Raw genomic sequence first — 13,810 nt, forward strand, 5'->3', positions numbered from 1 at the left:
ATCCTTAAAATTTCTAAGACGGCAGTCCATTACAACAAGGTCAAGCAGCAGACATTGGGGACAACAAAGCTACAGACCAGCAGAGGGCGAAAACTTCTCTCCACTGACCGTCATCTTATTCGAATGTCACTCAGCAACCACAGGATGACATCAAGTGACCTACAAAAGGAATGGCAAATGGCAGCTGGGGTGAAGCGCAAGGCAAGCACAGTTCATAACAGGCTCCTAGAGGCAGGACTCAAGTCATGTAAAGCTAGAAAAAAGCCTTTCATCAATGAGAAGCAAAGGAGAGCCAGGCTGAAGTTTGCCAAAGACCGTAAGGATTGGACCATAGAGGACTGGAGTAAGGTAATCTTCTCTGATGAGTCTAATTTTCAGCTTTGCCCAACACCTGGTCGTCTAATGGTTAGACGGAGACCTAGAGAGGCATACAAGCCTCACTGTGAAATTTGGTGGAGGATCGGTGATGATCTGGAGATGCTTCAGCCAGGCTGGAATTGGGCAGGTTGTTCTTTGTGAAGGACGTATGAATCAAGCCGCATACAAGGTTATCCTGGAAAAACAGTTGATTCCTTCTGCTCAGGCAATGTTCCCCAACTCTGAGGACTGATTTTTCCAGCAGAACAATCCACGATGCCACACAGCTAGGTCAATCAAGGCATTGATGAAGGACCACCACATCAAATCCCTGCCATGGCCAGCCCAATCTCCAGACCTGAACCCCATTGAAAACCTTTGGAATGTAATCAAGATGAAGATGGATAGTCACAAGCCATCAAACAAAGAAGAACTGCTGACATTATTGTACCAGGAGTGGCATAAGGTCATCCAAAAAGAAGTGTGAGAGACTGGAGGAAAGCATGCCAAGACGCAGGAAAGCTGAGATTAACAATCATGGTTATTCCACAAAATATTGATTTCTGAACTCGTCCTGAGTTAAAACATTAGTATTGTTGTCCCTAAATGATTATGAACTTGTTTTGGTTTTTTTTTGCATTATTTGAGGTCTGAAAGCAATGCATTTTTTTTGTTATTTTGACCATTTCTCATTTTCAGAAAATAAATACAAAATGTATTGCTTGGAACTTCGGAGACATGTTGTCAGTAGTTTATAGAATAAAAGAACAATTTACATTTTGCTAAAAAATATAACCATAAAGAGAAAAATCCGACAAACTGAACATTTTGCAGTGGTCTCTTAATGTTTGCCAGAGCTGTATTTTGTTGTGTGAGAGTTCAGCACCTCGGAGAGCGGCAGCAGAACTAGGACACTTCATTGGGCTGCAAATTGATAGGCTTGTGTATGTCTCTACCAGCCATCTATAATGTGTAACTGGCAGCTACAGTTTTGTGAAAAAGTGTTTGATTCCTTCCTGATTTCCTATTTTTTTGCATGTTTGTCACATGTTTGTTTCAAATCCAGAAATAAATGTAAAGAAAACACAAGTAATCACAAAATGCAGCTTATTAATGAAGGTCTTTATTATTAAGGAAAAAAGAAATCCAAACCTACAGGGTCCTGTGTGAAAAAGTGATTGCCCCTAAAACTAATAACTGGTTGGGCCGCCCTTAGCAGCAACAACTGCAAACAAGCATTTGTGATAACTGGCAATGAGTCTTTTACAATGCTCTGGAGGAATTTTGGCCGCTCATCTTTGCAGAATTGTTGTAATTCATCCACATTGGAGGTTTCCGAGCATGAACCGCCTTGTTAAGGCCACAGCATTTCAATCAGATTAAGGTCAGGACTTTGACTAGGCCACTTCAAAGTCTTAATTTTGTTTTTCTTAAGCTATTCAGAGGTGGACTTGCTGGTGTGTTTTGGATCATTGTCCTGCTGCATAACCCAAGTGCTCTTCAGCTTGAGGTCAGGAACAGATGGCCGGACATTCTCCTTCAGGATTTTTTGATAGACAGCATAATTCATGACTCCATTTACCACAGCAAGTCTTCCAGGTCCTGAAGCAGCAAAACAGCCCCAGACCATCACACTACCACCACCATATTTTACTGTTGGTATGATATTCCTTTTCTGAAATGCTGTTACTTCCACGCCAGATGTAATGGGACATAGACCTCCAAAAAGTTCAACTTTTGTCTTGTCAGTCTAAAAGTCTTGGGGATCATCAAGATGTTTACTGACAAAACTGAGACAAGCCTTTATGTTCTTATTGCTCAGCAGTCGTTTTCGTCTTGGAACTTTGTGATTCAAGCCATTTTTGCCCAGTCTCTTTCTTATGGTGGAGTCATGAACACTGACCTTAACTGAGGCAAGTGCAGTCTGCAGGTCTTTGTATATTGCTATGAGTTTTGTGACATCTTGGATGAGAAGTCGCTGCGCTATTGGGGTAATTTTGGTTGGTCGGCCACTCCTGGGAAGGTTCACCACTGTTCCATGTTTTTGCCATTTGTGGATAATGGCTCTCACTGTGGTTCGCTGGAGTCCCAAAGCTTGAGAAATAGCTTTATAACCTTTTCCAGAATGTTAGATCTCAATTACTTTGTTTCTCATTTGTTACAGAATTTATTTGGATAGAGGCATGATGTCTACCTTTTGAGGACCTTTTGGTCGTCTTCACTTTGTCAGGCAGGTCCTGTCTAAGTGATTTCTTAATTGAGAATAGGTGTGGCAGTAATCAGGCCTGCTTGTGGCTAGGGAATTTAACCGCAGATTCCCAAACCACAGTTAATTTGTTTTAAGGAGGGGGGCAATCACTTTTTCACACAGTGCTCTGTAGGTTTGGATTTCTTTTTCCCTTAATAATAGTCATTCATTTATAAACTGCATGTTGTGATTACTTGTGTTATCTTTGTCGAATATTTATATTTGTTTGATGATCTTAAACATTTAAGAGTGACAAACATGCAAAAGAATAGGAAATCAGGGAGGGGGCAAACACTGACACAACTGTATATGATCAGTAGCACGAACATGTGATAAACCCCCACAGGTAATCCTCCTATCAGCCCTGATTGCATAACCCAATTCTGCACCTCACGGGTCAGAATTTGGGTCCTTGTAGGATCCTCTTTTGGGTCAGTCTGACTCTGTGCAGCTGTATAAAGCATAATCCCAAATATCTGGTGACATAGGAAAAGGCCAAGAGTATTTCCCTCATCCTCCTGGGGCTCCTCTGGACAGTTACCTATAGGAGGATTTCATTAGAGCGAGGGGTCAGGTTTTCAATATCCTGCTGTAAGGGTAAATCATGTGTAAGCCCAGGAGCTCTGGATAGGGCTTCCACGGACAGACTTTACTTTAGCCAATTTACTTAGCCGGTTTTGGTGGACCCTGACTTACACCCTTTAATCACTGTACAGGGGTCTGGCTTTACTAAATGGGCCGCTGGGTTTCAGCCATGGAGTGGTTGCTGGCTGGTGGAGCAAGTTGGCAAAGAACAGGTTGGGTAAAAGTCAGAGAGGGCAGGTACAGGAAAAAGTCAGAAGTAAGGGATGAGGTCAGGAGGTAGCGTAGATCAGTCAAATGAAGGGTTATGACGGTGTTGGGTCAGCAGAGTATCACCAGAGAAGGGTCTAGCAATGCTTATATCTGACACCTCCTGGGAGGGTAAATAAGGTGTGGCCCGGCCCAAAGCTCACAGCAGGGAGCTGGTAGACCTGCCAATAAGCTCCCTGACTGGGTGGCACCATCAGTAATAAGCTCCCCGACTGGGTGGCACAATCAGTCCCAGCCTCACCAAGACGCTAGGATGAACCGCTCAGCGCCATCCGCAGTAGAAGTGTGGCACCGCCGGTTCAGACAAGGATGTAACACTTGAAGTCTGTGTTCTGAAACCATGTCCATCTCTGTACATATTGTATACGTCACATGTTTCATCTCTGGGTGCAAAAACATTGACATTTCCGCAATCATGATCATCTCAGGACACCCCAATATCTGTAGGACTGAACTGTCCATGTCTAGTGCTTTGTGTGCATGGTGTGATATCAAACATTTCAGAAAATGCAGACCCCAAATGCTCCGAAGTGACAGACAGTGCAGGTATTCGCCTTTCCCGGGTCCAGCGCTAGTTCCCCTCCGCTGCTCGGGTCGGTGATGAGCGCTGTCCACTTGATGTCACTGCTGCAGCAAAAACACGATATTTCCCCATTTTATTTTAATCTACTTCTGTCTTTGGTTTTCAAAACTGCATTAAAAACCGCAGTGGCGAGCTTCAAAACTTGAGGAGTTGAAGACTCCATTAAGGGGAAGCCGAGCTTCAATGACTGTTCTGCCCCCGCGGATTATTCCCAGGGGTCTGTGCAGAGATCTCAGGCTCCACGGCCGCCCCATCTCCATGTGTGATCCCCTGTATTGTCACTGGGCATATAGAGGAGGGGTCTCTCCATGCTTTTCCCTGTTTATGTCCCTCATGCGCTTTATTGTTATTGTATGTTGTAATTTTAGCTGTAGAATCGCTATTCATGAATCACAGCGGGTCTCCACTCTCACAAACAAACCCTGAAAATGTAGCGCCCCCTATGAACCCTATAATCCGGAGCCGGGTGCGGCCTATGGCTTCTTATACACAGAGGGCTGTAGAGCAGATCATGATGCTGCCCCTAATATGTACGCCGGGAGCGTAGACGGGGTCATATCATGCAGGTTGGCCCCCAAAGTGGGGATAACCTGGTGCTGACATCGGAGGGCTCCTGTGCAAGAACACAGTATGGGCCCCTAGTCTCCAATAATTGACAGTCGGAAGCCACTTAGAAGGTGGTCGTCGGCCCCCCTCACCTACCCAGCCCCTCTGTAGAGGCTCATGTTTTATGTCTGCCCCTGGACATAACATATTTCATACAACTGTATATATGGAAACCGTGAACATTGTGGACCTACGAGGGAAGACCGGACCTCCACCACGTGTGCTGGGCAATGACTGCAGGCCTTCGCTCCCATTGACCACATGTGCGTGTGATTCAGCCACACAACTCCTATCCTCCAGCACACACACTACAACCTCCAGCATCCTCCTCCCAGCTAATCTAATCATTTCTTCTGCACACCTATCACTGTGAATCTAGGACTGGGAGCCTCGCTTGGTGCTGGGGTCCCCACTATTGTGATGTCCTACTTTATATGGGGGTGGCGGGATGGTCACTAGCCCTGTCCCTGCCAGGAGGGTCTGCACTGCTATAGTAGGCACGCCCTGCTGGCATCGAGGGGGAATGTGCTGCTGTATATGAGTCTGTCTAACCATCCTTTTTAATTCCCTACCTTGCCTTGCCTCCCGACCCCCTATGTAGGGTTATTTTAGTGACCCTTGGAATGTCTTTGATTTTCTGATCGTCATTGGCAGCGTAGTAGACGTCATTCTCAGCGAGACGAATGTAAGTATATCGGGGCAGGTGTCTGTCCTCACACCCTCGCACCCCTTCTCTCTCCTCCATGCTGACGTGGGCGCTTCTACCCGAATATTCTCACTTTGATTTCATTTTTACTTTTCTCAGACCCCCTTCCCAGGGAGAAGGGAGAGAGGGAAGGGAAAAGCTCCCGGACGCCCCACTTGTTGGGGGCCGAGTGGGTTTTTTCTCTCCCTCGTCTCTTCCCGATATGCAGGGTTACCCCCAGCGGCCGAACACGAGGAGACCGGACGTGTCAGCGTAATGCCTCTTAACTTCTCCTTTTCCTCTTTTCTTTTCATTCTCTCCCTTGTTCACACTTTTTCTTTTTCCTTTTCTTTGATTTTGTCTCTCTCTTTTTCTCTCTTCTCCGTCCTCCCTCCTCTTCTCCTGGGCTGTCATCAGCATTATTTCTGTGATGCATGGAATACATTTGATGCACTCATAGTAGTGGGTAGCATTGTTGATATTGCAATCACCGAACTAAACGTAAGTAATTTGCCTCTGTCCGTGACTGTGGCTGCATCACTTCCCGCCCCTGTTTGTCTATCCTCTTACGTTATTTCTTTTTAGTCTATTTTTACTTTTTTTATTTTTGTTTTATTTTATTTTTTTTCTTATTTTTACATTTATTTTCTCCCTGGATTACATAGGAACTTGACTGTTGCATAAACTCCTTCTGGCATGTGATGCGCTGTATAGGAGGACGGGGCTGGTATGAGGGTCCGTTCAGCTGCCAATCACAGACGGATGGCGTGAACATCCATATAAAACGTGCCCACACCCGACCCCCTGACTTTCTGCTGCCATCCTCACACATAGCAGTAAATGCAAGCTCCCGTTAACCAGTGAATCCCAGCGTTATGTATTCTTCACACATATGGGCCGCCCGGTGACCTCTGCCTGTGACTGCCCCTCCCGGGCTCGCCCCATCCTCCGCCTGTGATTGCCCCTCCCAGGCTCGCCCCATCCTCTGCCTGTGACTGCCCCTCCCGGGCTCGCCCCTTCCTCCGCCTGTGACTGCCCCTCCCGGGCTCGCCCCTTTCTCCGCCTGTGATTGCCCCTCCCGGGCTCGCCCCTTCCTCCGCCTGTGATTGCCACTCCCGGGCTCGCCCCTTCCTCCGCCTGTGATAGCCACTCCCGGGCTCGCCCCTTCCTCCGCCTGTGACTGCCCCTCCCGGGCTTGCCCCTTTCTCCGCCTGTGACTGCCCCTCCCGGGCTCGCCCCTTCCTCCGCCTGTGATTGCCCCTCCCGGGCTCACCCCATCCTCTGCCTGTGATTGCCGCTCCCGGGCTCGCACCATCCTCCACCCCTCCCTCCGCCCCTCCCGGGCTCGCCCCTTCCTCCGCCTGTGATTGCCCCTCCTGGGCTCGCCCCATCCTCTGCCTGTGATTGCCCCTCCCGGGCTCGCCCCATCCTCCGCCTGTGATTGCCCCTCTCGGGCTCGCCCCATCCTCCCCCTGTGACTGCCCCTCCTGGGCTCGCCCCTTCCTCCACCTGTGATTGCCCCTCCCGGGCTCGCCCCTTCCTCCTATACAGCCGGGACCTGCTATGTCTCTGTGACTTGGCATGAGATAACAGTTTCTTTTTACACAGGAAATCCCATCTAAATTTTTCCTTTTTTACTTTCATTTCCCCGTGTTGCCCCCACATTCCCCCCAAAGGGTTTCTGGACGATACCGTACACATCCGGGATGAGTCTCTCACTAGAATTCAGACTCATCACTTTGCAACACCCACAAAAGGCAGATTTACTCTAAGAATGAGACAAAGTCGGACTGCAGTTTATTGCCTTAGTTTTGCAGAGATTTTGTAGCACTACACCAAAATTAAAATACATAGTGTAAATACATCCTAAATCCACCTGTAGGTTACATAGAGCAGGATATAGGGGAACTAACAGTAGAAAAAGGGATTAATAGATCAGAATGGGAAGAATATCTCTCAGGATCCCATTCTGCCCCTCTGAACAAGAGATACAGAGATACATAAGATTCTGTCTGCAGCCACCACTAGGGGGAGCTCCCTGTATACAGAGATACATGATAAAATCCTGTCTGCAGCCTCCACTAGGGGGAGCTCCCTGTATACAGAGATACATAAGATTCTGTCTGCAGCCACCACTAGAGGGAGCTCCCTGTATAGAGAGATACATAATAAGATCCTGTCTGCAGCCACCACTAGGGGGAGCTCCCTGTATACAGAGATACATGATAAGATCCTGTCTGCAGCCACCACTAGGGGGAGCTCCCTGTATACAGAGATACATGATAAGCTCCTGTCTGCAGCCACCACTAGAGGGAGCTCCCTGTATACAGAGATACATGATAAGATCCTGTCTGCAGCCTCCACTAGGGGGAGCTCCCTGTATACAGAGATACATGATAAGATCCTGTCTGCAGCCTCCACTAGAGGGAGCTCCCTGTATACAGAGATACATGATAAGATTCTGTCTGCAGTCACCACTAGGGGGAGCTTCCTGTATACAGAGATACATAAGATCCTGTCTGCAGCTAGGGGGAGCTCCCTGTATACACAGATACATAAGATTCTGTCTGCAGTCACCACTAGGAGGAGCTCCCTGTATACAGAGATACATAAGATTCTGTCTGCAGTCACCACTAGGGGGAGCTCACTGTATACAGAGATACGTGATAAAATTCTGTCCGCAGTCACTACTAGGGGGAGCTCCCTGTATACAGAGATACATGATAAGATCCTGTCTGCAGCCACCACTAGGGGGAGCTCCCTGTATACAGAGATACATGATAACATCCTGTCTGCAGCCACCACTAGGGGGAGCTCCCTGTATACAGAGATACATGATAACATCCTGTCTGCAGCCACCACTAGGGGAAGCTCCCTCTATACAGAGATACATGATAACATCCTGTCTGCAGTCATCACTAGGGGGAGCTCCCTGTATACAGAGATACATGATAAGATCCTGCCTGCAGCCACCACTAGGGGGAGCTCCCTGTATACAGAGATACATGATAATATTCTGTCTGCAGTCACCACTAGGGGGAGCTCCCTGTATACAGAAATACATGATAAGACCCTGCCTGCAGCCACCACTAGGGGGAGCTCCCTGTATACAGAGATACTTGGTAAGATCCAGTCTGCAGCCACCACTAGGGGGAGCTTCCTGAATACAGAGATACATGATGAGATCTTGACTGCAGCCACCACTAGGGGGAGCTCCCTGTATACAGAGATACATGATAAGATCCTGTCTGCAGTCACCACTAGGGGGAGCTCCCTGTATACAGAGATACATGATAAGATCCTGTCTGCAGCCACCACTAGGGGGAGCTCCCTGTATACAGAGATACATGATAACATCCTGTCTGCAGCCACCACTAGGGGGAGCTCCCTGTATACAGAGATACATGATAAGCTCCTGTCTGCAGTCACCACTAGAGGGAGCTCCCTGTATACAGAGATACATGATAAGATCCTGTCTGCAGCCACCACTAGGGGGAGCTCCCTGTATACAGAGATACATGATAAGATCCTGTCTGCAGCCACCACTAGGGGGATCTCACTGTATACAGAGATACATATCATCCTGTCTGCAGCCACCACTAGGGGGAGCTCCCTGTATACAGAGATACATGATAAGATCCTGTCTGCAGCCACCACTAGGGGAAGCTCCCTGTATACAGAGATACATGATAACATCCTGTCTGCAACCACCACTAGGGGGAGCTCCCTGTATACAGAGATACATGATAAGATCCTGTCTGCAGTCACCACTGGGGGAGCTCCCTGAATACAGAAATACATGATAAGATCCTGCCTGCAGCCACCACTAGGGGGAGCTCCCTGTATACAGAGATACTTGGTAAGATCCAGTCTACAGCCACCACTAGGGGGAGCTTCCTGAATGCAGAGATACATGATGAGATCCTGTCTGCAGCCACCACTAGGGGGAGCTCCCTATTTACAGAGATATGTATAATTCTGTCTGCAGCCACCACTAGAGGGAGCGCCTTATATATATATTTCTCATTACACAGTTGAATGTACAGGCAGTATGCATTGAGCTCCCTCTAGTGGTGACTGCAGGTGGTCTAAACCAGGGGTCAGAACCATACAGAGTTTTCCTTCTCCACCCCTAGGGCACCCTGTAGTGCTGGCTGTTGTCACTCCCTGACCTGGGCAGCAGGGGGGCTGACACCAATCTTCTGTGCCCCCCGACATGTCTCTTTTCCCCCTTCCCTGTCTCTTGTGTTCTCCTGTCATTCTCACACGGGTGACGCCGGTGGAGGCATTGATAAAGCGCAGTCTTGGCTCGTGTACTTTTGTTCGGCTCCTTGATCGTGTTGACCGCAGCCTTCAGCAGCGTTGTCCCCGGGAATATAAAGGGGTCTGACGGTTTTATGCTGATAAATCATAATGGTACAATGCGCTGTTCTGTTTCTTTCTAATCAATTCTGTTCAATTACTTAAGCTTCAGGATCTCTGCTTGCTGTCAGATAATCAGAACGAAGATGCTGAGCGAACTGACGCTTTGTTGTCACCTTTCCATCCTGCCCCAGCAATTCTCTGTGTGACACATTGCAGCAAACATTGAGCTCACAGAGCATTGTCTAGGTACAACTGTAACAAATCCTCAGTTTTGAGGGACACAATGGATTTTTAGCATGCCAACAGTGAATGTTTTTATTCATTGACAGCAAGCAGAGGACTTGCTGATTCTGTGAGCCTACGGGCAGCTCTAGGGGTCACATCTCCCCCTACATCTGACTCCCCGGGCTCCGAGCAACTCGACAGATATCTATGGATAGGGCAGGACAATGGCCATGTTACCGAAAAGGGGTATCACTGCTGTAAAACTGAACAGTGACACCCCCCGAATATTAGTGCAGTAGCCTTAAAATACTGTAAATGGATCATTAAAGGGGTTCTGTGGTCACACTCTATGGACCCCTGTCCTGAAGGCCTGGAGACACGGTCCCACCCATCAGCTCTAGGGAATAGGAGGTGGTCTGCACCGGTCAGCGGTCACTACACATTGAGCAGAGCTACCGGCAGCTGTGTTGGACCCCACCCTGAGGCTGTTACACGGCATCTGTCAGTAGGATTAACCCAACCTAAACCGACTATATGGGCATGTAGGTCACAGGAAGCTGAATAAAATGATACCTCGATATCTGCGATCCGATGTTTTATTCCTGAGAAATACACATTTTTTCTTAATATGTAAATGAGCTGTTAAGATCTATGGGCCGGACATAGATCTCACTGAGAATTTGCCCACAGATAATATTATAAATGAATAGGGGCACTACCAGTGTGAAACATGTAGATCAGCTAACAGACTGTCAGTCATTACATGTCTCACACTGGTAATGGGGTGTAATTTCATTTAAAATAATCTCTGGAGGCGGAGTCTCAGGGAGATATATGTCTCGCCCATAGATCTTAACAGATAATTTGCATATGAAGAAAAATGTGTATTTCTCAGGAATAAAATATTGGATCTCTGATATTAAGATATCATTTTATTCAGCGTCCTTTGACCTGCGTGCCCATAGATGGCTCATAAAGGTTAATCCTACTGACAGATGCCCTTTAATGACCTATCCTGAGGATCATTTGACCGAGGAACCCCTTTATACATAATGTTGTCATCTGACAGCCAAAAACATGTCCTTTTGTGCTCCTTTATTTCTAAATAAAGCTTTTCCTCTACAAGGACATTAAACAATGCGTGGAGGATCTTCAGTCAGAAATCACTAGGAAATATGTAGAATACAAAACCCTTCAAGGATATGAGTTCTTTTGAGGAATTTATTTTTTCTTAAATACATGTGTTTTTTGTAAAAAAACAAACAAAAAAAAACTAATAATTTTTTACTGTAGGGGTACATTGAAACATTTGTATTCTACATCCTCTGTGTATCAGTGTACATAGCAGACTGCAGGATGAGCCACCAGTGATCTACCAGTGAGCTCGATCTTCTGAACCATCTTTTAAGTAGGTTTTAATTTGGTTCACTTTCCCCACAAATCAGCTTATAAAATTTCAGGTATTTTCTGCAGTCTATGTACTGTGATACGTAGAGGATGGAGGAGGCTGCAGTAACTGTAATGAATTCTAATCGCAGAAATGATTTCACTGGTCAACAAAAAACTTTTTTTTCTTTCACAAAAACAAAATTAACTGGATTTAAATATATTTTTCGTGGTGAATTCGGACATGCTCTTGGATTTTTCCCCATCGGACAGGGTTTTTTTTTTTTGTGGCACGCATTTCAAGTTTTCGGAAATATTAAAAAATAATTCTTATGTAGTCAACATTATATGAAATAGAGCTTACCTTAAAAATGTTTGATGATGATTTACGGGAATATTTTGCTTCCGGGGTGTCCAGCAATAGTCAGCCGGTATACCAGGGGCTCCCCCTGCCTTGGTACCTCCGTTCCATGGTAGAAATTGTTATGATCCGGTGACCTTGGAGCCGCATGAGACTTTCTCTGGAGTAGGTGGAACCTGTACTGACCACAAACACTAAACTGTCACCGCAACTAGAAGTAGCCGTGGGGTGTACCTAACACATCCTAGACACCTCGACACAGCCGGAGGACTAAATACCCCTGTAGATGGAAATGGGAATTCTATCTTGCCTCAGAGCAGAACCCCAAAGGATAGGCAGCCCCCCACAAATATTGACTGTGAGTATTAGAGGAAAGACACACGCAGGCAGAAATCAGGATTTAGCAAAAGAGGCCACGCTAGCTAAATATTTTTTTTATTATTTATTGTTATAGCGCCATTTATTCCATGGCGCTTTACAAGTGAGGAGGGGTATACATAATAAAAACAAGTACAATAATCTTGAACAATACAAGTCATAACTGGTACAGGAGGAGTGAGGACCCTGCCCGCGAGGGCTCACAATCTACAAGGGATGGGTGAGAATACAGTAGGTGAGGATAGAGCTGATCGTGCAGCGGTTGGTTGATCGGTGGTTACTGCAGGTTGTAGGCTTGTCGGAAGAGGTGGGTCTTCAGATTCTTTTTGAAGGTTTCGATGGTGGGCGAGAGTCTGATGTGTTGTGGTAGAGGGTTCCAGAGTAGGGGTGATACGCGAGAGAAATCTTGTATACGATTGTGGGAAGAGGAGATAAGAGGGGAGTAGAGAAGGAGATCTTGTGAGGATCGGAGGTTGCGTGTAGGAAAGTACCGGGAGATGAGGTCACAGATGTAAGGAGGAGACAGGTTGTGGATGGCTTTGTACGTCATGGTTAGGGTTTTGTACTGGAGTCTCTGGGCAATGGGGGGCCAGTGAAGGGATTGACAGAGGGGAGAGGCCGGGGAATAGCGGGGGGACAGGTGGATTAGTCGGGCAGCAGAGTTTAGAATAGATTGGAGGGGTGCGAGAGTGTTTGAGGGGAGGCCACAGAGCAGGAGGTTGCAGTAGTCAAGACGAGAGATGATGAGGGCATGGACTAGGGTTTTTGCAGATTCTTGGTTGAGGAATGAACGGATTCGTGCAATATTTTTGAGTTGAAGTCGGCAGGAAGTGGAAAGGGCTTGGATATGTGGTTTGAAGGAGAGATCAGCGTCAAGGATAACCCCGAGGCAGGGAGCTTGTGGGACTGGGGAGAGTGGGCAGCCATTTACTGTAATGGATAGGTTCGTTGGGGGGGTCACGTGAGATGGGGGAAAGATGATGAATTCTGTTTTGTAGGAAAGGATAGGACAGAATTCTAAGCGGTCAGTATTAAAACCCTAAAAATATCCACAGCAGATAATACAAAAATTCCACCATCTAACTAAAGACATGGAATGTATCTCTGCATCTCCTGAGAATCCAACTTGACTGAAATATCCAAACACAGTCTAAGCTGGACAAGAAAAAAAAACATTGAATAGTACTGAATTGTAAAGAACACAGCATGTGTGCTGTAGAAACAAAACCAGACACTTATCTTTGCTGATTTGGCAGCAGGGCAGGAGGAACCAGACAGAGATGCAACACCTCCAAGAACAATGGACAACTGGCAAGGGCTAATGAATCCTGCACACCTAAATATCCCAGTCAGAGCTGCAATCAGCAGGGACACCTGCCCAGGATTGCAACCCAGGGACAACTGCATTACTACCAACAACCACCGGAGGGAACCCAAGAGCAGAATTCACAACAGTACCCCCCCCCCCCCCCCTTGAAGAGGGGTCACCGAACCCTCACCAGAGCCCCCAGGCCGATCAGGATGAGCCAGATGAAAGGCACGGACCAAATCAGCAGCATGGACATCAGAGGCAAAAACCCAAGAATTATCCTCCTGGCCATAACCCTTCCATTTAACAAGGTACTGAAGCCTCCGCCTCGAAAAGCGAGAATCCAAAATCTTCTCAACCACATACTCCAACTCCCCATCAACCAACACAGGGGCCGGAGGATCAACAGAGGGAACAACGGGCACCACATATTTCCGCAATAAAGATCTATGGAA

General features: G+C 47.0%; 1 protein-coding gene across 10 annotated transcripts in view; it reads left to right on the top strand.

Annotated features, from left to right (window-relative positions):
- CACNA1C (calcium voltage-gated channel subunit alpha1 C) overlaps positions 1-13,810 on the top strand; it is a 278,202-nt gene that overhangs the window by 229,139 nt on the left and 35,253 nt on the right. For 5 of the 10 annotated variants that reach the window (XM_077267065.1, XM_077267062.1, XM_077267066.1 and 2 more), the window contains exon 30: positions 5,749-5,832. The exons of 1 other annotated variant lie outside the window; for it this stretch is intronic. In XM_077267065.1, coding sequence (XP_077123180.1) covers positions 5,749-5,832 — 84 coding nt within the window. Of the gene's footprint in view, positions 1-5,247; positions 5,332-5,748; positions 5,833-13,810 lie in introns of all 10 variants that reach the window. 4 more of the 10 variants (XM_077267064.1, XM_077267067.1, XM_077267063.1 and 1 more) reach the window with 2 other exon arrangements.

The sequence above is a fragment of the Ranitomeya variabilis genome, chromosome 5 (genome assembly GCF_051348905.1).
Source record: "Ranitomeya variabilis isolate aRanVar5 chromosome 5, aRanVar5.hap1, whole genome shotgun sequence".
Lineage (NCBI taxonomy): Eukaryota > Metazoa > Chordata > Amphibia > Anura > Dendrobatidae > Ranitomeya > Ranitomeya variabilis.